The sequence below is a fragment of the Sinocyclocheilus anshuiensis genome, unplaced genomic scaffold, assembly GCF_001515605.1.
Source record: "Sinocyclocheilus anshuiensis isolate Anshui unplaced genomic scaffold, SAMN03320099.WGS_v1.1 scaffold3360, whole genome shotgun sequence".
NCBI lineage: Eukaryota > Metazoa > Chordata > Actinopteri > Cypriniformes > Cyprinidae > Sinocyclocheilus > Sinocyclocheilus anshuiensis.
This window is the reverse complement of record NW_015553483.1, coordinates 6,870-32,830: the sequence shown is the minus strand read 5'-3', so window position 1 is coordinate 32,830 and position 25,961 is coordinate 6,870. Positions and strand designations below refer to the sequence as shown.

Sequence of the window (25,961 nt, the reverse complement as noted above, 5' to 3'; positions counted from 1 at the left end):
GCTGTCTATGGGGTCAGAGAGCCCTCAGATTTCATCAAAAATATATTAAATTGTGTTCCGAAGATGAACAAACGTCTTATGGGTTTCGAACAACATGAGGGTGAGTAATTAATGACAGAATTTTAATTTTTGGGTGAACTAACCCTTTAAGACAACATGAGCTTGAGAGACAAGACTCAAACAATAATTCATTTGAAATGATTTCATTTATCCTCTGATACACACATGACCTCAGGAATTTACTTCCAGTAAGATCTGTTCCACATACAAAAACAGATAATAAAAGGTACAAAATGAGTATTAAATATGTCTTCAGTTTTACCATATGGTCACTGTATATACAATAACTGTCAATATCCTGCAGGGAAAAAAACCTAGAAACATTTGCCAAAAATAAATTTTCTCTTACACAAAAGGAAGAACAGAACAGAAAAACAAGATGTATGACACTGCTGGGTTGTGAAAAAGCAAATAAATGTAAGTGCAGTCTGTCTATAAGTTGGCCAAAATGATCAGAAGACTCCCAAGTTATCAAAAAGCCACCAAATACTGATAAAAATAAACATATCCCTGTGATGGCAGAGCTCCATCCCAAAACATACGGAAGTCAAAAGCATTGCAGCACAAGCGCTTTTCATTAACTCTAGGGAAAAAAAGAATCACAAAACTCACTTTAATCTGAAAAAAAAATTGTCTCTCTCCAAAAAGAAGACTCTGAGTCCTAGTTATTTATTTAAAATAAAATTAATTTCATGGTTAATTATCTTGACAGTGTCTGTATAAAACATACAGGTATCAAATGTCACAAATATTAAGTAAACTGCTGTTTTTCATTAGAAAACCACTGAGTGAGTCCGTGATTGTCAATTCCAGATATTTTACTAGTCCTAGAGTAAAAAGACAGTGTAAAACTGATCATATTACTGTAACATTTATGACTTCAGATGATTTGAGATCAAGCACACTCCATGCCAATTAACACAAATGATCATTTGAAGTCATCTTAAGACATAAGGAAACATCCTTCCATTGTCAGTCAAACAACATTCGCTGGCAAAGCAAAAGCATGTCAAGTTATAGGGAATTATAAAGGGGCATAAAACCATTGCCCTGACTCTTAAAGGCTGAGACTATGTCCTTTAGGTGCATGAGGACTTCCCGAGTTTCATTTAGACAGCATAGAAATGACCGGTGATTAAGGGCATCCCCATATTTGACTCGGGGTTCCTGAAGCGCACAGGAGCCCTCGTATCCATACGACACATCAAAATAAGTTCTATACAAAATAATCATCCAATCACAACAGTTTCTGGTTCAGGATCTCCCATACCATTCGTCTTCTGAAATAAGGCATGTGTTTCTGTTTCAGAAATGACAGAAAAGTAAATGAAAATTCCATATACAAGTGTCACAAACCAATAAATTATTTCAAACTCTATCCAACTGACGCTCACCTGTGTGAATGTGATTGGCCGGTCTTTGGTGATGTATTCAGCATATTTGCATGTGAACATTCCGCAATCACTTCCATTCATTTGCTGAGGAATCTCCTAAGGATTCGGAAGACAAATAAAATCTTTGAGATGATCCTCAAGCTTCTTGGTCAATTTAAGCCCCAAGTTATTCTTACGTTGGGAAACTCACATTGGCTCTTTTACTTTTTAGAGTCCATTCTGAGGTATCAAAGTTCTGCCCCTTCTTGTCTTCACTTTCTTGTTTCAGATATTTTCTGTTATACAGAGACACAATTAAGACACTTTTGACAATGTCTAGTCATGCATAATTTATTCTGTTTATTTCTTAATGGGTTATCATGGGACTCATTTCGAAAAGGCACTTCTTGCAGACCCATTTCATCATCTAATCGTCAAGCAGCACTCACAATAAAATCCTGCAGGCCTCGTCGTTGTTTCCTCCCATTGAATCAAAGTAAGTGATGCTCTTCTTACGAAAATCCACCACCTTTCGAAAGGCAAAAAAGAAGAAATGAGATATGCCAATCCTGACTTGACATAGGGCTGGACGATATGGCCAAAATTGATATCACGGTATATTTCTTACTTTCGGTCGATACGATATAATTCCGATATCGATATGAACACTATTTATCTGAAATAGAAATCTTTTGTAACATTATAAATGCCTTTATCATCACTTTTGATCAATTTTAAGCATCCTTGCTAAATAAAAGTATTAATTTCTATAATTTCTTTCCCAAAAAAATTATAAAAATTATACTGAACGGAATAGTGTATAATGTTACAAAAGCTTTTTATTTCAGATAAATGCTGATCTTTGGATCTTTCTATTCATCAAAGAATCCTGAAAAAAAATGTACTCAACTGTTTTAAATATTGATAATCAGCAAAGCATCATATTATAATGATTTCTGAAGGATCATGTGACACTGAAGACTGGAGTAATGATGCTGAAAATTTACCTATGTATGATCACAGGAATAAATTACGTTTTAGAATCTATTCAAATAAAAAGCAATTTTAAATAGTAAAAATATTTCAACATTTTACTGTTTTTGCTGTACTTTGGATCAAATAAATGCAGCCTTGGTGAGCAGAAGAGAATTCTTAAAAAAAAAAAAAAAAACATTAAAAATCTTACTGTTCAAAAACTTTTGACTGGTAGTGTAGGCTGATTATTCTTATAGATTGAAACAAATGTGCTTCAGCCAGAAAAAAGGGTATGAAAAGTGCTCAGAGTCGCTGCAGAAAACAAAAAAATTGAACAACAACAAAAACTGGAAATGTTGCTGGAGACGGGCTTATTTAAAATGAAAACTCATTCTCTGCCAGCAGGAGGCGCTTTTGGAGTGATAAAACTAGCGGTTTCTCCAGTAATGGCTGTAATCAAAGCAGCTCCGCTCATGAATGCTTCTTTATCAGATCAAATGAAAATGCCATCGAAACTTTTCTGAAGACAGTCAGTTCCCTTCAGAGATACATTCATATAAAACACCCGCGCCGTGTTATGATTTTGAAACGTGCACTGCTCATGTTTATTCAACGAAGTCAAACGGCACAAATAAATCAATGTATGGGAAACTGGTAATGTATATCGAAATATCGGAAATGTGTTTAAAAATCATATCACCGTTATTGAAAAAAATTATATCGCGATACATATTGATATTGAATTATTGTCCAGCCCTAACTTGACAGCAAACCTATTTGAATTATTCATTCATTAAACTGATTGAAATGTATCATAATACTATTCTGAAGTACTTGTGAATGTCAGGAAAGAAAGCATCAGCCCACATGCAATGCATCTTCCATGCACATGTCCTCAATGTGACCTTGGTGCTGGTTAGCTACTTACAGACAGGCACCAGTGCACCCCCAGGTGGACAGGCACCAGAATGATGTCTACAGAAAAGATGTCCACTTTCTTGGTCCAGCGGCGGACAGCAGAGTAACCGGAGCGCCGCAGCTTGGGAAAGAAGAAGGTGTTGAAGGTGTAAGCGGAGGGCAGGTTGGGCTGTTTACTGCGCTCCACCAGCAGGTTCATGTAGAAATTAATAACCTGAAATGGAGGAAATATATCAGTCAGGCACTCAAATCATTGACAAACTGATAATTATGGCAACACCTCACACAAAATGATTAAAGAATCTTAATCCATTTACTGACACGCTTGTTCAGAAACCTGAATGACATAATAAAGCTCTGACCTCATCGTTGAGCCAGTTGAGGTGGTTGAGCGTCTGCAGGTCTTTTCTGGTGATGGTGAGGCGGAAGCCCTCGCTGAGAACCTCATCCTGAATGCCACCTCTCAGAGCTCTGCTCACCTCTTTCACCATATCCTGTGAGCACCACAAGCAGGACCATTCAAGTACAAAATAAAACACATACTGATAAAAGAACACTTTGTTTACTTGCATATGTGACCAATAACCAACATCAAAGAACTGTGAACATTAATTGTTCAAATGTATTGTTAAATTATTTAAATAATAATTACAAATTTCAGCGGGTACTTAAATTGAATATTTTAAGTTAGATAAAGTTAGAAAAAGCTTGGAATTCTACTGTAATGCATCTTAAGTCTGATAAAATTGACATTACAGCATTGAACTATAATGATTATACATTCAGTTAATAAAGTGAAATACTTCAGGGATCAAACAACTGTTTAAAAAAATAAAATGTTATGATGTATAATGAAAAAATATTTAAATTCTTTGAAATATTTCAATGAAACTAATCAAACATCACTACACAAGACCAAGTCAATGCTCTAAGAAAAAAAAAAACAATAAAAATGTATTTGATATAAACCATGCTGGATAACATCTGGATCTTCAGGTATTGCAGAAAGACAAATGCATACCTTGACAAAGGCTACTAGCCGAAACGTTGGATAATAAATAGCCTATGCTTAAGTGAGTGTGCAGTTGTTCTCTTTCAATTAGAAAGACAAATGTAACCTTTTCACTAATAGTTTCAGACTTTTAGACAAGTAATTTCAACAAAAACAAATGAGCTTGAAGCAGGGATGTTCATTTTAACTGGTTAACCGACCATAAGAATTTTGACCGATTAATACAATCAGTTAAACGGTTTAAAACGTCATTTAATTATTAATTTTTTCAGTAATTTATAAAAATATTTTAAAAGGTTTGCTGCATGGATAATATACGCTACGCATATTAAAAAAAGTGTTTTTAGGGGGGAAAAAAAAACATAAGTCGCGTATAAGTGGCATTTTTTTTATTTCAGAAATAGACCTAATGCTGACGCAGTCTCTCATTCCACACAAAATCAAATGTTTCCGTATTCACGATGTATTTGAATGGCAAATTATTATTTATTACGTAGGCTACTTCACTTGCGTTCCAATATCGTTCGTGATGTTGTTTTGCATAACATCACTCTGCATACTAGGCTACTTGTTGCAGTTTTTTCTCACATATACATATATATATATATATAGGCATTAAATATCGCATGCGATTTATCGTGCAGCCCTAATATATAGCCTAGCTTTATTATGTTTTTCTCCGCTCGCAGAAGCTGCAGGTGCATGATGTGATATGATGACCATGTGAATCCTCATGTTCTGTTGTTTGCTGCTTTTTGCGCATGTAAAATGAATCCCTGGGAAACAAATGTTAGTATTTTTTAACGGGTCACAGACACTAATTCTTTCTAATTTAATTTAATTCAATTCTAATTTAAAATAATCTTGTCGGGTAACGGTTAACAATCGGTTAACGAGCGTCGGTTGTCGGTTAGGAAAAATAACCGAAATGAACATCCCTAGCTTGAAGGAAAAGTTCATTCAAAAATGAAAATTCTGTCATCATGGTATTTTCAAACCTATATGACTTAATTACAACGTAAGAGTAGATATTTTGAAAAATAATCAATGGTAAAACTGTTTGATTACCAACATTCTTGATTACGTCTTTAATTGATTTTTCCATACATTTCTGCCATATGTACATAAACTGACAGCCACCACTGATAAGCTACTACTAAATATTGTAGAAACGTAATTTTCTGTAAAGTTGCTTTGCAACGATTTGTATCGTAAAAAGCACTATACAAATAAACTTGAATTGAATTATTCAAAATACCTACTTTTGTATTCCACAGAAGGAGCACTTGTATTGAGTTAGGAGCACTTACCTCTGTTAACTCTGGGAATTCTGGCTCCTCTTTAATAGGCTGAGGCGTTTGGATAACAGCTGCAACAGGAACCTCCTTCTCTAGAGGAACTCGAAGCTTTAGCTCAATGCTCGCTCGGGCGGCTCGACCCTCTCCAGAGAGGCGCTGATGATACAAATGAGAACATGAGTGGGTTAGTCACATAAAATGCAGGTGTAGCATAAAAAGATGGGAAACTTACCTGGTGCAAGAGCTGAGAGGCCAGAGCCTCCTGCTCTTCAATCAACCTCCGTCGCTCCCGAGCTCGTGAGTCATAGAGGCTAGTCCTGAAAATACACAACAAATATGGACGATTTCAGAAGCTATTCACTACCACAAACTAAAGGCACTGATACTTGTACATGTTAGACAAGAGAAAACAAGTACTCACAGTTCTTTGATCCACAGTTCAGCCTGGAAGCACGGCACACTAGAAAGGGTAAGATAGGGTTATGTAAAGAAAAAAAGAAACGGATGAAAAGATAAACTAAAAATGTTCTGCTACCTTGAGCTTTCATGCTTCTTCCCCTGCTGCTCCTTCACAAAAATGACTGAATCTCCGTCATGAGCTTAAGAAAGTGAAACAGTACTTAAAGTCAAACTTTAAGCCAGGATTACATTACAAACATGAAAAAGAAAGAGAAAAATGGGACTCACCTGATGACTGCGTGTCCTGAGAGGAGGTATCCTGAAGGGCAGCTGGTGACGGAGCTGAGGGAACAGCTGATCCTTTAGCACTGGGCTCAAGGTCATGGACCCATAGCTGAGGCTCTGGAATGCTAAAGGACGCACCAGGACTGGGAAGGGCACTGGAAGTCTGGCTGGACCCAGGCCGGGGGCTGGGAGGCGGACTGGATAACCCATAGGATGACACTCCAGCATCAGAGCCTGCTAGAGAGGCACACTGAAGACGACTTCGACTGGACGACAGGAAGCTGGAGATGAAATGAGACCAAATGTTTCGCTCTAAGTAAGAGAAACCATCAAAAAATATCTTAAAGGAATAGTTCACCCAAAAATAAAAATTCTGTCAATTACACTCAGCTTGATCAAAATCCATAACTTTCATCTTCGAAAATATCTGGCCCATCATTTAAAGCCCATTTCACCAAAACTTAAAGCCCATTTCACCAAAACTTCAGAAAGTTCATGAAGACATTGTTAACAATCCATATGAACTGAGTGATTCATATGATAAACAGAAGATCAAACATGTTTGCTTGACGAGCAACCACCAATGAGGTTTGTACTGATGTGATGCAAGCATGTTTGTGCTCGGCAAGAACCAATGAGATTTGTTCTTACATGTCAATTAAGCACAGATGAGCTTCTGTGTTTACCATATTTGATGAGCTCTATGCATGTGTGCTGATGAATGTTTTCATGTGAATAAAAGCCTAAATCAAATCATATAAAGTAGGGATGTAGGGATGTAACGATTCATGATACTGATTTCACAATACGATTTTCTCACGTTTTCATTTATTTCTTTTTTTTAAGAGATTTAAGACAAATTCCAAATGAAAAGATGTCCTTTTATTATTGTTTGGACAAAATGCTGAACATTTCTTTGTGAAATTGAAATGTCAAATAACAAAACTACATTGAAATTTTAAAACAAATCAAATCAAATCAAATAAACTGAGTGATTCATATGATAAAAAAAAAAAAGCGGGGAAATCGTGGACTCATTAGAGAGTCGGACTCGTAACCCAAAGGTTGCGGATTCGAGTCTCGTACTGGCAGGGATTGTAGGTGGGGGGAGTGAATGTACAGCGCTCTCTCCCACCTTCAATACCACGACTGAGGTGCCCTTGAGCAAGGCACCGAACCCCCAACTGCTCCCCGGGCGCCACAGCAAAAATGGCTGCCGGGCACTTAGGATGGGATAAATGCAGAGCACTAATTCAGAGTATGGGTCACCATACTTGGCCACATGTCACTTCACTTCACTAAATAAATAACACAAACAGGGATGTAATGATGCACCGCGAGCCGGTTGAAAATCGATACAAATATGTAACGATTCAAATCGGTTGAGATATTAAACGAATCGATTCAAATCGGTTGAGATATTAAACGAATCGCAATACAGTTGTAGTTTTGATACTTACTTTTGTCTTCATATAAACAAACTAAGGCTTTGTCTGTGCTCTTTCCATTCAGTTAGAGGCAACCACTGTATTTTAATCATGATCCAAACAAAAATGCTGCATGAGCAGTTTTAATCTAAATTAGATTATATAAATTCGAAATCTGAATCAAAAACAGAATGGTCTGACTTAAACGTTGTGAAATTATGCGACATAAAACATCTGAACGAGACAAAAACAGCTGACAGACTGAAAGAGACGCAAATTCACTCTCTGACAGCAGATGGCACTTATGGAACAGCAGCGATACAGCGTTTCCTTGGTTACCACTGTAAACAAAGCAGTGCTGCACATATGAACCACTGATCTATAATAGTTTAAATCAGTTTAATATGCATCATACAGATGAAAAGAAAATATCATCTAAACTTTTCTAAAGACAGTCAGTTCCCTTCAGAGATACATTCATATAAACTCCCAGCCCCAAATGAATCGCGATTCGTTTAACATCTCAACCGATTTGAATAGTTATATGCTTGTAACGATTTTCAACAGGCTCAAGGTGCATCGTTACATCCCTAATAAAAAGTGACTGTGTCTCTTCAGAAGACTTAAGATTAAACTGCTTGATCTACAGGAACTATATGACTTTCAGAGGATGGTCAATAAGAATCAGAGAATATAAAAAAAAATTATATTAGAAATATTAATTTGTGTTCTGAAGATGTACGAAAGTCTTATGAGTTTGGAATGATATGAAGGTGAGCAACAGAATGATAAAATGTTCATTTTTGAACTATCCCTTTAAACAGCTCAGGTTTAGTCACAGACATAAAGAATACACGTTTTAAAGTAACGCGACACAGATACTCACAAATCTCGATGCGAGCGAATGCTGGAGTGAGAACTTCCATCGTGAAGGAAGGTCGACTGGCCACCAGACACCACGGCTAGAAGCTGCCTGTAAACCTCCTTTTCTTCCTCACGCACCGACTATAATAACAACAAAAGCAAAGTCCAATTAGGGCTGCAAAATCTGGGGAAAAATCTAATAACATCTGATAAAATAAACAACAACAATCTCCAGATGTGCTGTATTGTTTGTTTGGCTACAGAATTTGGCCCAAATTGTAATTATATATCAATTTGACTACACAACAATAATAATAATAAACATTATTATTACTACTACTAAATAAAAATATCCTGAGCTGAACATGTGTAAATGAAAACAGTTCTTCACTCATGCTGCACATTGATTAAATCACAGCCCTTGTTATTTGATAATCAGAATTCAGTTTTACTCTTATTGTGCAGTCCTAAGTCTAATAAGTAATTTTACCATTTATTATGTCATGAAATATTTGGTTTATTAAGCAAACCAGTACAACAAGTGTCTGACCTCCTGTGCTGTACAGCGGGCTCTGGCCTGGAAGAGACGATTAGAGCTGCCATGTGAAGGTCTCTGGACCACTCGGATGGGAAAGGTCTTCTCATATAGGCTGGTATAATTGGCTTGTCCTGAACTGGTCTCAGGAGATGACGAAAAGCTACAACACAGAAACAAATTTCCTTTCAGTTTCATATCCTTGCATTTATTACTCTTTCGAACCGGAGCAATAATATCTAACAACAAAACATTTAACAAGAAACTAAATTCAATTATTTAATTATGACTCTTTCTAACATAAATGTCATGATTTAACACATTTATTCTATGTTTAATTCAACCTGTGTGGTCGGTGGTACAGGGATCTGCCCAAGTGGGGAGAGGGGGATGGGTTTGGCATGGAAGCAGAGGGTAAGATAACAGAGTGTCCGTTAGCTTTGTGTCTCTCTTGGGGTGGATGGTCCATACAAACTTGTCTTCTGCTTGCTTTTGATATGGTGACTGACTGTTCAGTCCGTAAGGAATCTGTCACAACAGAAAAAGACAATATATGTAACTTGCAGAAAGAAAAACAAATAACTACACACAGAAAACATGAACAATTTTTACTCTTACCAGATTTTGTGACAGTTCTCCATTCAACTGAACTAGAGGGAGCTACAAATGTGTCCTCAAGTATATCATGTGACCGATCCTCAAACTTTAAGAAAAAGCAAAACATAAGTAAACATGCTAAAATATATAGCATAGATACAAATAATTAGACTGAATTAGAACAAATGAATTGGACACGACAGCTTTTGCTCTTCTGTGATACCTGATCTCAAGGAAATGAAGTAAACCCACTGAGATCTTGATGAGCAAAAAAGTACCTTGTTTTCCACCCACAAAGATGCTGATGCAGTGGAATTGGCTGCAGGTTCTGATGGTATTCCTATTTGAGGTGGACCCGGTGATGTCGGCAACATGTTCCTTGGATTAGGTCTGACACTGTTCTTCATCCAAAAAGCAACATGTGTTTTCACTCCCTCAGCTGCATTTTTCACTGTATCCATAATATCTCCTAAAGAACAAGCAACAAAATGTTCTTGTAATTGGCATAAATCAGTTTTTATCATTGATTCAGAATAGTGTTATTTACCCATTCTGAATTTCTTCACCACTCTCTCCTCGTCCTGATCAACTGCATCTCCATCTTCCAAACTGTGGAAATTGAGACAGGTAAGTTATCGGAAGGTATTGTATTATAATGAACATGTAACAAATATTTAAGAACATTTGTATTTAATTGTTTATAATTAATACATATATAAAAATACATTAATGTTAAACAAAAATAAGATAATGCAATACCATAAGCATAATATTAACTTCAAATGGTTGCTTTTTTTTTTTCTTTTGGCTTTTTTTTTCTTTTGGAAGCAGCAGACGCACAAACAATATAACGTTAGATTCATATATTAAAATAAACGACAAAAGAGAAGAAAATGAATAGTTTTTCAGGAGCTCCGGACGCGCACGCGTTTCTAACATCATCCTATCAACACAATGACCGAATCAAAACATTACGACTCAAAAAACAGTTTAAAGACCTAAACTTTTATTATAAGACCAAATAATAAATAAAATAACAGTTCTTGCACTTGTAAGCAATCCGCTCACAGTTTTTTACACATATAAACAATCTTTTTACCAGTCTAGTGGTCTCTTTCTCCGTAGTGTCCCGTCCTGATCCACTCTCACGGAACCAGTATGAACCCCACCAGCTTGAGCTCCGTTTCGCAGACTGGCGATTCCGGTTCCGATCCATTCGTATAACTTATTAAACATGATGAAAGACTGAAAGCCTCGATTATAGCAGGATAAGTCGTTAGGGCTGTCAGCGCAGTCCCAAACGCGGGCTCCCTCTGCCCTTCATCCGCATGCCACTGCTAACCAGCTTTGTTAGATAAAAGTAGCTGAATCCTTCACTTAAACACGACTAAACCCGTTCAGATAAATCCTCACCGCTGATCTTTAGCTCAACCAGCTAACCAGCTGCTAACACGCGAGATACCAGCCCAGCAATAATTACCTCTGAGGTTAAGCGAGCTCCAAATAGCTGCCCGTGTGTGTTAGTATCTGTTGTGAATATTTTTTCCTAACATACTCGAATTTCTCAGAAGCCGTAAGCGATTCTGTGAATGAGATATTGAGTACACAAAGTTGCATTAACGCCTCCCGCTTCTTCCTTATTTAAAAGCAGAACATGGCCGAAGCCCACATGTTAAAACCGCGCTTTCCCATTGGATGAGCGGAGCGGAAGCGCGTCATCAGTGCGCAGTGTTTTGAAAGAGGAATGGTGGGATCAAGTGCAAAGTGAATAAGTTATCTAATAGACACTGGAGTCTTTATGAGAATATAAGGAATAATTGTATGTAATTTTATTTATTTATTTGTATTTATTTATTTATTTTTATAAAGCCTTCTCATTGTTACTCCACACTCCAGTTCAGTTGGTGGTGGTAATGCACCAAAAGTTGGCTTGCCCACCGCCAATAAACGCTAAAGAAGAAGAAGAAGTACACAGTGTTTCAGCCATAGACATAATAAATATTTATATGTCTATGGTTTCAGCGCTAGTGGTGGAAAGTTTGATTCTTTCAAGAGATTCGTTCATTTTCAGTTCGTTCACCAAAATGATTCTTTCAGATTCGTTCAGTGACCATTTCTTCATATTACATAAATACGCCAGCAGGTGGCGAAAAGGAGTGTCTTATGTGTTATGTCTTAAATCAACGAACGTATTTACTTATTACAAAAAACTGATTTGGCTTTATTAAAATGTGTGCATAATCTACTCATTAAATAAATAAAGTCTAAATAAGTTGTTCAGATTACCAAAGCACAAGGTTTTCTTGCATAATTAATATTTTAATTGTTTGGTCAGACATTTAAACATTCATAAATCGGGGATTAAACGTTGAGTTATGTTCTAAACATGTGCTAAATATGAATATATAAACAAGTTTATTTGCACAGTACCAATAGACCAATTTAGAGTAGACGTCACAGTTACGTCACTTGCAGCTGCGCGCGCATAGTGGTTGCAGAAAAACACTGGGAACAAGTGGAGGGAAATGGGTAAAATCCATGGAATAAAAGAAAAAAATGTTTTTGTGCCTTTTGTTGTCAAGATCGGAATGCAAATAATTTTTATAGAATACTGTCGTCATTTGAAGCTAAACGCAGACGTTTAAATGGACACACTATGGATGAAAACTGCTATGATTACTCTACTTTTAAAGCATAAATTCGATTTAAACAATAGGTCTACATAATATTCACATATGCTGTTCATAGGGGACGTATTGTTTATCTCACAATTCTGACTTTTTTTTTCTCGCAAATGCAAGTTTATATCTCCTAATTCGGACTTTATAACTCGACTTTACTCAAAAATAGTGAGTTTGTCAAATCTGAGGGGAAAAAAAACAGAAGAGCCGAGGGGAAAAGAGAGAATGACGAGTTGTTTTTCCTTATTAGAATTGTGAGATATAATCTCGGAATTGCGAGAATAAAGTCATACTTTTGAAATATAAAATCAAATTTACCTTTTTTAATTCTTTTATTCCATGGCTCCATAGACTGCCGCTGGAAAACCGTCATTTTCTGCCTCCAGATAGGCTCCGCCCACAAAAACCACTGTTCACCCGTTTCGGCTCTGTAAGACTATCACACTCTCTAACGTCAATTTCGTTGAATAACAGTGCTTATCGCTGACTGACAAGCTCTTGTAATATGCGTAGAACATTTTGAAAATGACATCTAATCAATATAATTTATAATCTTTTTAAACCTAACTATTTTGTACCGTATCCGTGAAATTCTCTAGCCAAAAATCATTTCATTCACGAACGAGATATGTACCAGTTCAGTCATTTCATTCACGAACGAGATGTACCAGTTCATTCATTTCATTCACGAACGAGAAGATCTCTCTCGTTCAGACTCAAAAGAACCTCTGTCAGTGAAGGGCGTATTCGTTCACTACATTCAACAAATCACATGCTCCATCACATCTCATACACGAAGGCTATTGGCTCGAGGTTTAGTCATTCTTTGACAGGATGACAGCGCTACCCGGTTCACTGATCTGCGCATGCGCTGCTATGGAGGGAGGAATATCAGTGAACGAGAAATATGAGTCAATGGATTACGTGAACGAGAACGATTCGTTCACCAAAAAGATTCGTTCAAAAAGAACGATTCGTTCACGAACGTAACAACACTGAATCAGTGCCTTTATATAAGCTTTAACTTTAAATACTCTGCTGTAGTAGAGGGGATTGATTAATTTCAGTGACTTTAATCTTTTGAATCGTTTAGTGATTGTTTCATTGACTCTTTCTGCAGGTAACATCGTTATGCCAGTAGGTGGCGATAAATTAATGTTTGTGTTTTAAAAGCGAGTCATTGAATCATTCATTCAACCGAGTCTTTCTATTTTTTATTTTTATTTTTTTGCATGTCTACTAATTTATTAAGAGATCTCAGAAAAAGTTTTAAACATCATACACATTTTTCCACAAAACTGGTCTATTAATCTGGTCAGTTTTCTCTTTGATGTAGGCCTAAATTAAAAGTTAAGGCCCCCCACATATGAGATGTAAGCTTGTTTTATTAAAAAGGGAAATAATTGTGTTGATAATCTGTAATGTTACTATGATAACACACCTGCACACAAAAATATAGGAAGAAACTGGAATTATATTTGTATTTTCAGAGAAATTCAAGACACAACATTTATTTACTCTGACTGAGGAAATGCATCTTTTTAATGTGCAATTAGAACATACATTGTCATATATTAATTTCATATTCAATACATTTTAATAAATTATATTTATTACACTGTCTCTACTGTAAAGGCTACAAACAGGAAAAAAATATCTAATATGTACTGCATACTGTTTAAATCCAGCTGCAGTGATTTTGTCCTCTTTTAGTGAACACTGTAAAGCTATGTACACATCCAAAATCATTCACAACTCATTGTCTTCAAAAATAGATCTGTGCTGATAATACATTAAAACTCTATGGAATGAAAAAAAAAATCAGATTTAATAATACATAAAGGCCTAAGCAATATAATTACTTCTCAAAAACCATATCTCAATCAAGTCAATTACTTTACAATGGCAGTGAAAATCACCAAATAGGAAATTCCTAGCATATGAAATATTATGGTAAATTCAAATGGAAACACTGATTATTTAAATCAAATTTGTACAAATGAACTCAGAAATTTAAATGTTGCTTTGATTCATACTGTATGTGCACACCTAAAACCACAATATCTAGTTTTTCAGAATGATTTGTTAAAATGCCCTCATGCTGTGATATCACATATGAAACTTTTGCAGGGTCAGACACAAAGATGAATGCGGTGGACACTGATGGATAAATCCTACGAAACAGTTTCACCCCAGTGTGATGCTGTTTCTGCTCTATTTCATGCACTTTCACTGCTAATGACATCATATAGGTTTCACGGCATCAGTGCATTTAATATTTTCTGTTTTGTTTTCTATGACACCATTTGTAAAACTGGCTGAATGTTGTTCAGGTTTTACCAGTGTACATATGCAATGTATATGCAAGACCTCCTTCATGCTACAGGATAAATGCATGGCACATCGTAAAGCTGAGGTGAGGGGCTTAAACACAACAACGTGCCCTGAAGATCCAAATCATGCTGGAAAGACAGGATCACTCAAATCAGAGAAACAAAAGACACTCAGGAGAGCCGTTAGAGCTTTAGGTTAACAGCATATTCACTCCCGTTCAGGAGTTCCAAACAACTGGAGAATGAAAGAGAAGATGTAAACAATGTCCAGGTATATGCTGAGAGTGGCAAAGATGTATTCCTCAGGACTTATGGTGTATTGCTTTTTCCCCATCAGCATCTGTGTGTCAAATGCCAGGAACTATAAGACAAAAGAGAGATGCAAACAATAAGATGACAATAATTACAAACACATAAAATAATGACTATTATTTCATATGTTAGGCTTTACAGGATTAATCTGAACTAAAATCTGATCTAAAATTACTTTGAGTTAAAAATACTTATATGATATAATTATATTACTTAATAATTATTTACCATGCAAAACAGTATTGCTCCCAATACAGCGTACACAGCGTGCAACCATGGAACCTGTAAAGAGAAAAAAATTGGTGAAAGCACATTCTCGTTTCTGTGAATATTAAAGTCCAGCACCCTGCTGAGAAATAATAAATCTACCAATCAACTGCTGACATTGGTACTTACATATCCAAAGGGAAGGGTGAATGCCAGGACAAGTCCACAAATAAACAATACTGTGCAGAAGACTAGCAGCACACCTTGGCATGAAGTAATATCAATCTGTAAAATCGCAAACATTTGATCTGAATCCAGAATCCTGAAACATACTCCAGATTACAGTTGAAAATGATTGCATTCAAGACAAATGAAAATATGTGTTGCTTTTAATAATACTAACCTTGGTTTGGAAGCTAAAGATAGTAATAGCAAGACACACCAAGGCAGTAATACCCAGGCATATGATGACAGATTTAGTATTGTAGTAGCTAGAGAGATGAAGCCAGAGGTGGGATATTTAAATAAGAAATAGGTCTATAAAAGACATCTTGTTACATGCAAAATGATTTCACTATAAATCATTTTTTGACATAACACAATATACTGTGCAAGTTTGACAAAGTGAAAATATGAATATGAAATCATGAATTATGCAGAACATATTTAACATGTATGTAAAAAAAAAAAAAAAAGATATTACTGTGCAGAAGACTAGCAGCACACCTTGGCATGAAGTAATATCAATCTGTAAAATCGCAAACATTTGATCTGAATCCAGAATCCTGAAACATACTCCAGATTACAGTTGAAAATGATTGCATTCAAGACAAATGAAAATATGTGTTGCTTTTAATAATACTAACCTTGGTTTGGAAGCTAAAGATAGTAATAGCAAGACACACCAAGGCAGTAATACCCAGGCATATGATGACAGATTTAGTATTGTAGTAGCTAGAGAGATGAAGCCAGAGGTGGGATATTTAAATAAGAAATAGGTCTATAAAAGACATCTTGTTACATGCAAAATGATTTCACTATAAATCATTTTTTGACATAACACAATATACTGTGCAAGTTTGACAAAGTGAAAATATGAATATGAAATCATGAATTATGCAGAACATATTTAACATGTATGTAAAAAAAAAAAAAAAGATATGATACACGTATATCGTGAGACTGTACCTGGACAACATTCCTGTCATGTAAGAAAGAGACAGAGTCTGGAACAGAAGAAGAGAGATCACATGTTTAAATAGAGGAAGACTTTCTTTTATATGTGAAAACAGGCTTTTTCTTGATCAATATTAGTATTTGTCAAATAATAGCTAGTTTAATTACCAAAGACTTGTAATTAAGGTTGTTTTAGTTGTTTTAATACTCACAAAGATAATGAGCAGAATCAGATTCCATGGGAATTGCCTCCTGTAAGTATAAAAGATGAATGCATATTATATAATGTGTCCATTTAATTAGAGTTAATTGCTAAAAAAAAATATATAAACATTATTTTAGAATATAAATTATGATTATTTTGTATATTAGCTACATTATATATACATCTGTATCTCTACAAATGCACTCACCGGGGTCCACGGCAGCAGGATAGAGTCAGATATGTGACAAAAAACACCACACTGTTGGGAGAAAAAGACAATTAAGCCATTATACATTCACGGCATAGCAACACAGTAAGGAAAAACTTGCACTACTACTGAATTACTGTATTATATGCTGTCTAAATTCAAACTGAATTTTAAGATTTGCATTTACAGTGTCAACCCAAAGTAATGAATTGTACTCACTATGATGCCCAGTACCAGCCAGGGTTGGTCTGTATGTAATATTTCACGGGTTCACTACAAGTAAAACAAGACATTGTTAAACAAGCTTAAAAAAAGGAATAATGCATTATGAAAGTTTGTTCAGCTCACACACTCACCAGAAAACGAAAAGAGCCACAAAGGCAATTGTGACAGATAGCTGGATCATAAGGATGGTGTACACCTACAGGAAATAATATTACATTAATTCACTCCATATTTTCCACAGCCGTTTAGAACTGCAACAGAAGGCAACAATACCTTGCGGATGAATATCCTCCTGATGTTTTGGTCATCCCAGCTGAATTCTGTGAGCATCTCACCATCTCCAGGATAGGCTCCACTATAACAAGGGCTTCCACCTTTCAATACCAAAAGGAAATATGAAACATTTTGTTTCTCAAGTTGTTTCTCAATGGGTGATGAATGCCATTAGTGTTCTACGTATATTAGTGAATAGTGACCAAAATACATTGGTATTCACTGAGTTAAATGGATAGTCCACCAGAATTTTTAAAAATGTACTTAAACCTAGGGAACAAATTATAAATCATGCGAACCATTTACTTTTTTCCCCTGCATGTTATGTGCGGTGCTCCGTATCCTTCAAAACCTGTATGCATATTTGTTCTGTCACTGTGAAACATAAAAGAAGATATTTTGAAGAATGTTGGTAACCAAACAGTTTCAGGTCCCATTGACTTCCATAGTATTTCATACTCAATGGGACCCGAAATTGTTTCCCAGATAGCACACGACACGTACGTCTGCAAGATGTCTGTTAAAGATCACTTAATCTGGAAAGCATCTGCTGTGTACAAACATCTGATAGACATCTTTAAGATGTCAGTTTTACATACATTCTAAATTATAAATATCTTAAAGACATTCTCTAAACGTCTATTTGACATCTGATAGGAAACGTCCTATAGACATATTGCAGATGAGCAAACACTCTAAAAAATAAGTCTTGCAGATGTAAAGATGTCAAATAGACGTCTCCGTGATGTAAGTGTGCTATCAGGGCTGGTTACCAATATTGTTCAAAATATCTTATTTTTTGTTATAAAGTTTTGGAATAACATGAAGGGGAATAAATGATCACAGAATTTGTATTTTTAGGGGGACTATCTAAATTAACAATCATTTTAAAGTGCAGATCAGTTTAAAAAGGAAATTCACCAAGGAAAAAAAGTATATACCAGCAGTTGCTTCCTCATAACTTGGAGGAACTGAAGCCATCGGCTGGACATCCGAGTCATTGTTTGACTTGCTTGTTACTGAAACCTGTAAACATATTAAACTTTATTTGTTATTCTGTATATATGTGCACTCATTATAGACGGTTTCAACGGCAATAACATAAACAAATGTTACTGCGCATGCGCGCTTTTGTGGCCCTAACTTAACTTCCGGTAGACTTCCAAATAGAATCAATAACAGCAGCTAAGTAGTCCCTCTAGAGTAGATTATTTTTGATAAGCAAAATATGTTTGCTGCGTAAATCAGATGGACTTGCTGAAAATGCAAATTCATTCTCTGCCAGCAGGAGGTGCTTTAAAGCAGGAGAAACAGAGGTTTCCCCTGTAACGGCTGTACACAAAGCAGCGCTGAGCTCACAAACGCTGCTTTATCAGGCATATAACATGCAAGATGAAATGAAAATGACATCAAAAATTTTCTAAAGATAGTCTTCCTTCAGAAATACAGTGATATAAAAACATCCGCGCCTCGTGCAGTATATGCCCACGTTTATTCAATGAAGCCTTTTGGAAAATCGGTCAGTTTTGATATTGTGGCGAGCGTCACAAATAAATAAATGTATGGGAAACACATCCCACAGCACAACCACCTGAGCCCAACTTCAGTCTACTCATCACCTTAACTTTAACTGCGTTTGTAGCCGGCGCCACAGCCAGACTGATAAACAAACACAGACCGGAAGTTAACTTCGGGCCAGGCGCGTGCACCCGATGAAACCGTCTATAAAATGATACTTAAAAGGAACCTGTATTGTTACAGAACCTGTTATTCAATGTAATGTATTACATTATTCATGTCAGAACAATATTTTTTATCATATACTGTATGGCTACACTGTGCATGGATTAGTGAATCGTTGTACATAATTCCATCCAAAAGTGTGTTTAACATAACTGAGAATGGAGAGAGTGAGTAATTGATCTGGTCATTACTTGTCAATGACTGGTTCACTGTAATAGGAGAGTTTGCTGCTGATAAATTACATTATAAGCCACCTTAAAAGACTCTTTCCTCCTGTATATCCTGATCCATTTAATTCTAGAAGCTGAGAACAAACCTTGTTAACATGCCAATTGAAGTTTAACACTAAGATAATTTAGCATGAATTAGAGGTTAGTAACCTACCTTAAAGGGTAGTTATATCAAAATTCTCGTTCCAAACCTGCAAGACGTTCATTCAGTTTTGGAACACTAATGAAAATCATTTTAATGAAATCTGAGTGCTTTCTGTCCCCCCATTGGCAGCCTATGCAACTACCACTTTCAAGGTTCAGAAAGGTATAAAGACATCATTAAAGTATGTGAATCCAGTGGCTTAACATCAATTTTAAGAAGCAACATAAGTCCTTTTTGTGCAAAAAAAAAAGTATTTTTATCACAAAATATCTTCTTCAGCATAGATCTCCTACAAGTGATCTTGAGAGCATCACAATGTTTGCGTGTTGTGTTGACACCATTTTTAAAAAAGCACCATTAAAAAAAACAAAAACAAGACCTAAATATAATGAGGCTTGCATACGCTGTCCCTTTTCCTCTGCTTGTAAACAGTGTAGTGCTTCCGGGATGAGTTGTATCATGAGAACGTCTGCAGTTTTTTGGTTAACTGTCCCTTTAAAGAATATTGTGTTCTCTTATAGGAAAATGGCATCAACACTGGAACATTTCACTCAACTAATTGACTTTAAGTCTATAGCAATTGTTATTAATGACAGCCCTGCCTTGTATTCATTTTATTATTAGTAGTATTTTTATTTTTTTGCCATGTATTTGAAAATGTTTTGAATCTTGACTGTTTCACAGTTTGTGAAGTTTTACTTTGTGACCACTATTTGGCGCAACACCAATATTGTAGGAGTACCTGCTCATGTTTTTTTTTTTGTTTGTTTGTTTTTTTAATTCTGTCTGTTGCTGATTACAGCAAAAACAGTACAAGCACTTTTTAATGGTGCTTTGCACATTGTTAAATTAAATTATGTCATATAATCTTTTTGTCTTAACCTGTTTAAGGCAAACAAAAGCCATTGAATGCCCTTCTAAGAATGTTTAAATGAGGTAAAAATAAATCATGTTCAATTTGTATATATTGTGCTGGATTTATTTGCTACTAAGGATATGGTATCATTTTGTAGTAATTTCAGATTGTCTATAAATGGTACAGAAGATAATGTAAATCTACAGAATTTTCCATTTTAGAGTCAGTCCAAAAACATAAGGAACAAATCCAAGACATGACAAAGCTTATTTTAGTGTCACGGGATCATTATTAATCATCATGGGGGACAGATGAAACCAGAACAGTGCTGACAGACTAGCACGTAAAAGAAATTACAGCCATTCAGACCACTGAATTCACAGACAAGAAAAAACTCTTTGCATTTGGTTAATAACCAGCAATTAAAGACAAATGATAAAATCTCATAACAGTAAAGAATAAAAATGCTTACCTTTCCCTGGGTCATGGTCTCAAGTTTTGAATCTAATTTAGCTTACTTAAGTCGTTGTGTCTATCTTAGAGCTTTAGTCTGTACTTGTCGCACCTGTCTGGGATGCTGCACACAGATGGTGATGATGCTGTACTGCTGTAATAAACCACTGCTCTGTGAGCACAAACCCCCTCCCTCAGTCTAAAAGGCACATTCTAGCAACATCGAGGTTTTAAAACACCATTGTCTGAGGCTTGGACTGTACCAATCAAGCTGCACAAGAGGGGAGCAGCCTTTCCCCCATGACACACATTAAACTGCGTATCACTACTGCAACATTTGTCCAGAGAGATCCGGAATTTTTCCACAGCACCAAAACAGGGAGAAATGTAAGAGCAATGAAAGACAGTAGAGCATATTTGATGAGATATTTAAAATAATAGTTCACCCAAAAATTAAAGTTTGCTGAAAATTGACTCAAAATGTAGATGAGTTTGTTTCTTCATCTGAACAGATTTAGAGAAGTATAGCATGCATCACTTTCTCACCAATGGATCCTCTGCAGTGAATGGGTCAGAATGAGAGTCACACAGCTGATAAAAACATCACAATAATCCACAATTAATCCACACGACTCCAGTCCATCAATTAACATTGTATGAAGTGAAAAGCTGTTTTTAAGAAACAAATCCATCAAGTCATCACTGCTGGCCAAAGTACAAGCCCATAATCCATAATAACGCTTCCTCCATCACCTGTTATCCTCTTACATTAAAATCCATATTTGAACACATTTTTTACAACTGATTTGGACTGTTCTCACTTGTAAACAGTGCTTGATCTGTGAATATTTCTGTCCTTATTCAGATGAGATGACATTTTTATTGAGAAAGCAATATTATGTATAGAGGACTCAATTTGGAAACAATTGTGAAGTTGAAATTGTCATATGGATGATTTTGTTTATTACAAGCAGTGGACTATAACAAACACACAGTTGTGTGGATTACTTATGGATTATTGTGATGCTTTTATCAGCTGTTTGGACTCTTATTCTGACAGCACCCATTCACTGCAGAGATTCAGTTGGTGAGCAAGTGATGTAATGCTACATTTCTTCAAATTTGTTACGATGAAGAAACACTCATCTACATCTTGGGTGACCTACAAGTGAGTAAATTGTCATTTTTGGGTGAACTATTCCTTTTAATTTGGTTTACAGAGTCTAACCTTGAGATAACTAAATCAAAACATCTACTAGAGGTCCTCAATTCAAAGCTATTTATTCTTTTAAACACCATAATGAATTAAATAAAAACACATCTCAGTGATGTGTTATACTAGCAAGAACTCTGTCATCACACCAGGTAAAACGGATACAGTACAATAACTCAACATAATAACATGTTGCGGCTTGCTTTCTTTAGAATACTGATGTATGACAACAAGCATAATTGCAATGATAATTGTTCAAAATCATGTTTAATTGACACACATGAAATGACTAATGGATGTGCCCTCCATAACCAGCATGTCCCATCGTTTGTATTTTAGAATTAATTTACATCTAATTTGCATTGTTCCTCGAACCTGTAAGAAATACTTATAACCGCAGCCAAATGTTCACTCAAACATCAATCCAGTCCCCAGACAGTCTTGTAATAATATTACAAACAGTATGTTTTAGATCCTTTTGAGTTTCTAAGAACAGGTGGTGTCCGTTTCCTGCGCTAAACTGATCAGTGACATGAGGAATGACAACAACTGCAAACGACTAATCTAACAATGGCACATATGAATGAACAACAGGTTGGCCTTTAGACAGAACACATAAAATAGCCCTATTAAAACACACTGCAAATATAAAACTTACAGGAATGCATTGCACTATAATTCTCTGACCTCCAATTGATCAGATTTCGTTTTTGTTTAAAAAAAAATAAATAGCCCAATTATAAATATTCAAAATATTAGTGTCAAGGGGGAAAAACTTTATATATTTACTGTTAAAAGGCAGCTCAGCTGAAGGTTGCAGGTTGATTACAGAAAGCAGCAGCAGACTGCCATATAAGATAGATTTATTGTCAGGTTTATTCCAGCTCTGCATGAAGCCACAAAACATTTGAATGCAACAATAAGGTTCAGATGTGACCTCTCAGATTACAGGTCGACATTTTAGGAACACCAGCTGCCTACCGCCTCACCTGGAAGGCTAACCTGTCATGGATCTCACAAAACATAAACAGTACAGATATGTCAAGCTTCCTGTAGTGCACTTGTAGCATTTATTTCCCACACTAAGCATGTTGTTTCTGCTGTGGAGGGAGACCTGGAGAAAAGGACATCGGGTACCAAACACCATAAGTCACGTACCATCCCAATATCCCACACAACGTCCCTATAGTCTTGTCAATAATATCATGGAAATACACAGAAGTGCATCCGAACATCCATATCCAGATGGCCACAATAGCATTGAGTGCTATATAAATGTAATCAAGAAGAACATTTCTGTCACTTCGCGGTATGTTTAACATGGGCACCATTTCCTCCACAATCACAAGACTAGAGTAAGCCAAGATGAAGGAGTGTCCTGATATGTCAAAACCATCCCAGATGAATCCGGCCTTCTTGCACGCCGCCTTTGTGGTAATGTCACTATGGATGACTTGCATAGTGTCTGACTCATAGCATGAACCGGTAATGTCTTCAATGTACGAAAAAGTCTCAGTGCAGGTGTACCAAATGAATGTCGCCACCAGTAGTGAAGTCAGCCGCCTCAACACAAATGTGTGGTTTCTGTTGTAAATGTTGGAGTAACGGATGAAAGGCAGAAGTAAAGCAATGGTCCATGCCCATGAAACTTTCACAAAATATCTGAAAGTAGAAAAAATTAAGTGAAAATGATCAAATGACTTTGGAGCCAAAAATCAATGTCATAGTAAGTTGTCAATGACAAGCATTGCTTTTTTAAAACTGCTTAAAGCCTATTACTTTTATATTGCTATACTTATTGTTTTCTAAACACAAACAAATTTCCACTAAATTAATTTAGTTTTACAGTGTTTAATTGAGTTTTATCTAGGTAAGGTTGCTACCATATACAGTAGACTTGTACGTACTTACAGATTTAAAATATTTCTGCTGTTACTGAAGTTGCTCTCCGGCACAAGGCCCGACGTTTTCAAAACCGATCCTATAAACGAAATACAAAATAACAAATGGGGTAAATAAGTACGGGTACATGGCTGTCTCCAAAGACAAGCCAAACTGTTTACTAAGCTGCCTACTGCAGCCATGTTGTTCTGTGTGCTCTGTGTGCGTGCTTGAATGCGGAAACAGAAACCATTATGCCGCTGCCGCTACGAATCCAACGACGGTGACGGGTTGTCGATTAATATTCATGAGCAAGCCTTCGCCACTGGAGAACTACTAAACAACGTCGCCATTAGCTAATTAATATTCAAGAATAAGACGTTCACCATAGGAAAGGTTACAGCTGCGTCCCAATTCATAGGCTATCCCTGCGTCTCAATGTTCATACTATCCATCCTAAATAGTATGTGATGTTGAAAAGAGTATGCCAAAAGTCCCCGGTTGGTCTACTATTTGAGGTCGATTTTTGAAGTGTGGATCCGTGCACACTCTAATGGCTAATATTGCGAGATATATCCAGCTGCAGACCCGCAGCACCAGCAGTTTCAGAACCGCAGCCACAGAACCGGAAGTGAGAGGGGCGGAGTTATTGACAACGAGAGAGCACAGTGAGTAGTCTGTAATGTTTTTGCTATCATATGTTTAATAATTGTCGTATATATTACGTTAAGCATTTATCTGCTAAGTACTTAATGTGTGCTTGGCTTTATTATCTTATATTGAAACTTTAATTTGTTGTCATACTTTAGTTTATAGCATATTACTTTTTTCTGTGGATGTTTCGATTAATTTTCGGATGCATGTTGTAAATGGGCCTTGTGGTGAAGTTTTGAAGACGTTTATTATTCATAAAAATAAATAGCTTGCTTTAATTCCCTCTGGTATATGCATTGTTTGTGTGTTAATATTAACTTGTAGTTTAGTTATTTTAATCCCATTTGTCATCATTGAGATAATTGTGTGTGGCTTCATCTCTTGTAGAGACATATAAGGATTCAGAGAGTTGACACATTACCTGAGCTGCAGCAGTGCAACAAGTGTTACAGCAATTACCAGCAATTTTCTGCTTGACCAGCATGTTTAAGCCAGCCAAACTGGTCAAATTAATAAGTCATCTTCAAATGACTCCTCCATCTCCTTCTTCCCCTCAGCTATTAGACTCTTAAACAGGTAGCTAGCTAGTGGACTTATCTATCTCAGAGAACAGTCGGACCAAATTGTTTCATCTCATTTGATCATTTGTAATGTTATTGCTGTTATTACTACCATTGTATATTTATTAATATTACTCATGTAGCCTCATCTCAATTTGCACATCTGTTACTGCTGCTATTGTTATCATGTACTTGCACTCAATTTGCACGTTACTGCAGTATTGTTTTTTTGCACATAAGTTAATACTGTACATTTGCATACGTAGATACCATATACACAGTCTATATTTCTATTTTCACATTCTATATTTCTACTCTATACTTGCATATATAGATACACATAGTCTATATTTCTATTTTTTTTCATAGTCTTTATTCCTACTACTGCAGCATAGTTTTTATTATTATGTTTCTTACATTGTATGTATGTATGTATATGTGTATAGTTTGTGTATGTGTGTGTATAGCATTGCACTGTCTTGGCATTCATTGTGGACAGCAAAGTAAGAATTTCATTGCTCAGGGAAACTTGTTTTCCTCACTGGGCATATGACAATAAACGCTTTGAATCCTTGAATCCTTTTACATCTGTAAATAGTTATCAGTTAAAGTAATTGACCTTTATGATGTTGTAGCAGTTGATATTTAAAGATTTCTCTATGTTTGTGTCTTCCAGTGTGACATTCCAATCATACGGAGATGGTGGACTCCAGATGGTTTTCTCTGAAAGGTACTGGACATTTCCTCCAGCACACCATTACATTTACACCAATTTGAAATGAACCAAGAAACATGTATATTACAGTGCAGAAACCCTAGAAGAGGCCCTTCCAATTGGATAACAGGCTACGCTTGTGAGGTAT

General features: G+C 36.1%; 3 protein-coding genes across 4 annotated transcripts; all 3 read right to left on the bottom strand.

Annotated features, from left to right (window-relative positions):
- Positions 1-187: 187 nt before the first annotated feature.
- Positions 188-11,436, bottom strand: LOC107668340 (sentrin-specific protease 1-like). 2 transcript variants are annotated; one of them, XM_016460181.1, is made up of 18 exons: positions 10,843-11,436; positions 10,291-10,352; positions 10,022-10,212; positions 9,765-9,849; positions 9,491-9,674; positions 9,162-9,309; positions 8,634-8,752; positions 6,324-6,607; positions 6,172-6,235; positions 6,058-6,096; positions 5,869-5,953; positions 5,649-5,792; positions 3,689-3,820; positions 3,337-3,540; positions 1,883-1,962; positions 1,645-1,729; positions 1,455-1,550; positions 188-1,360 (listed from the first exon to the last, which is right to left on the bottom strand). In XM_016460181.1, the coding sequence occupies exons 1-18, from the start codon at positions 10,977-10,979 to the stop codon at positions 1,298-1,300; spliced, it is 2,202 nt and encodes a 733-aa protein (XP_016315667.1). In that variant the 5' UTR covers positions 10,980-11,436; the 3' UTR covers positions 188-1,297. The 2 variants fall into 2 exon arrangements, with proteins under 2 accessions (XP_016315667.1, XP_016315668.1); XM_016460182.1 differs by having other exon boundaries at positions 6,324-6,601.
- Positions 11,437-14,530: 3,094 nt separating this feature from the next.
- LOC107668342 (protein lifeguard 2-like) lies at positions 14,531-21,255 on the bottom strand. The gene is made up of 12 exons (XM_016460186.1): positions 20,810-21,255; positions 18,305-18,389; positions 17,364-17,464; positions 17,222-17,286; positions 17,085-17,138; positions 16,866-16,916; positions 16,665-16,704; positions 16,465-16,502; positions 16,143-16,230; positions 15,466-15,561; positions 15,298-15,351; positions 14,531-15,118 (listed from the first exon to the last, which is right to left on the bottom strand). The coding sequence occupies exons 1-12, from the start codon at positions 20,822-20,824 to the stop codon at positions 14,966-14,968; spliced, it is 840 nt and encodes a 279-aa protein (XP_016315672.1). The 5' UTR covers positions 20,825-21,255; the 3' UTR covers positions 14,531-14,965.
- A 696-nt stretch (positions 21,256-21,951) lies between these two features.
- On the bottom strand, positions 21,952-24,126 carry LOC107668335 (fat storage-inducing transmembrane protein 2-like). The gene is made up of 2 exons (XM_016460175.1): positions 23,915-24,126; positions 21,952-23,665 (listed from the first exon to the last, which is right to left on the bottom strand). Exons 1-2 carry the CDS (start codon positions 24,085-24,087, stop codon positions 23,086-23,088), a joined length of 753 nt encoding a protein of 250 aa, XP_016315661.1. The 5' UTR covers positions 24,088-24,126; the 3' UTR covers positions 21,952-23,085.
- Positions 24,127-25,961: the final 1,835 nt, after the last annotated feature.

Coding starts and splice junctions, on each gene's coding strand:
- LOC107668335 (XM_016460175.1), bottom strand. CDS start 24,087: ATGGCTGCAGTAGGCAGCTTAGTAAACAGTTTGGCTTGTCTTTGGAGA. Junction 23,666..23,914: donor AGCAGAAATATTTTAAATCT/GTAAGTACGTAC, acceptor TTCTACTTTCAG/ATATTTTGTGAAAGTTTCAT.
- LOC107668342 (XM_016460186.1), bottom strand. Junction 17,287..17,363: donor GGAGGATATTCATCCGCAAG/GTATTGTTGCCT, acceptor TATTTCCTGTAG/GTGTACACCATCCTTATGAT. Junction 16,705..16,865: donor TCCTGCTGCCGTGGACCCCG/GTGAGTGCATTT, acceptor TTATACTTACAG/GAGGCAATTCCCATGGAATC.
- LOC107668340 (XM_016460181.1), bottom strand. CDS start 10,979: ATGTTTAATAAGTTATACGAATGGATCGGAACCGGAATCGCCAGTCTG. Junction 6,097..6,171: donor AAGAAGCATGAAAGCTCAAG/GTAGCAGAACAT, acceptor TACCCTTTCTAG/TGTGCCGTGCTTCCAGGCTG. Junction 1,361..1,454: donor GGCCAATCACATTCACACAG/GTGAGCGTCAGT, acceptor TTTCTGAAACAG/AAACACATGCCTTATTTCAG.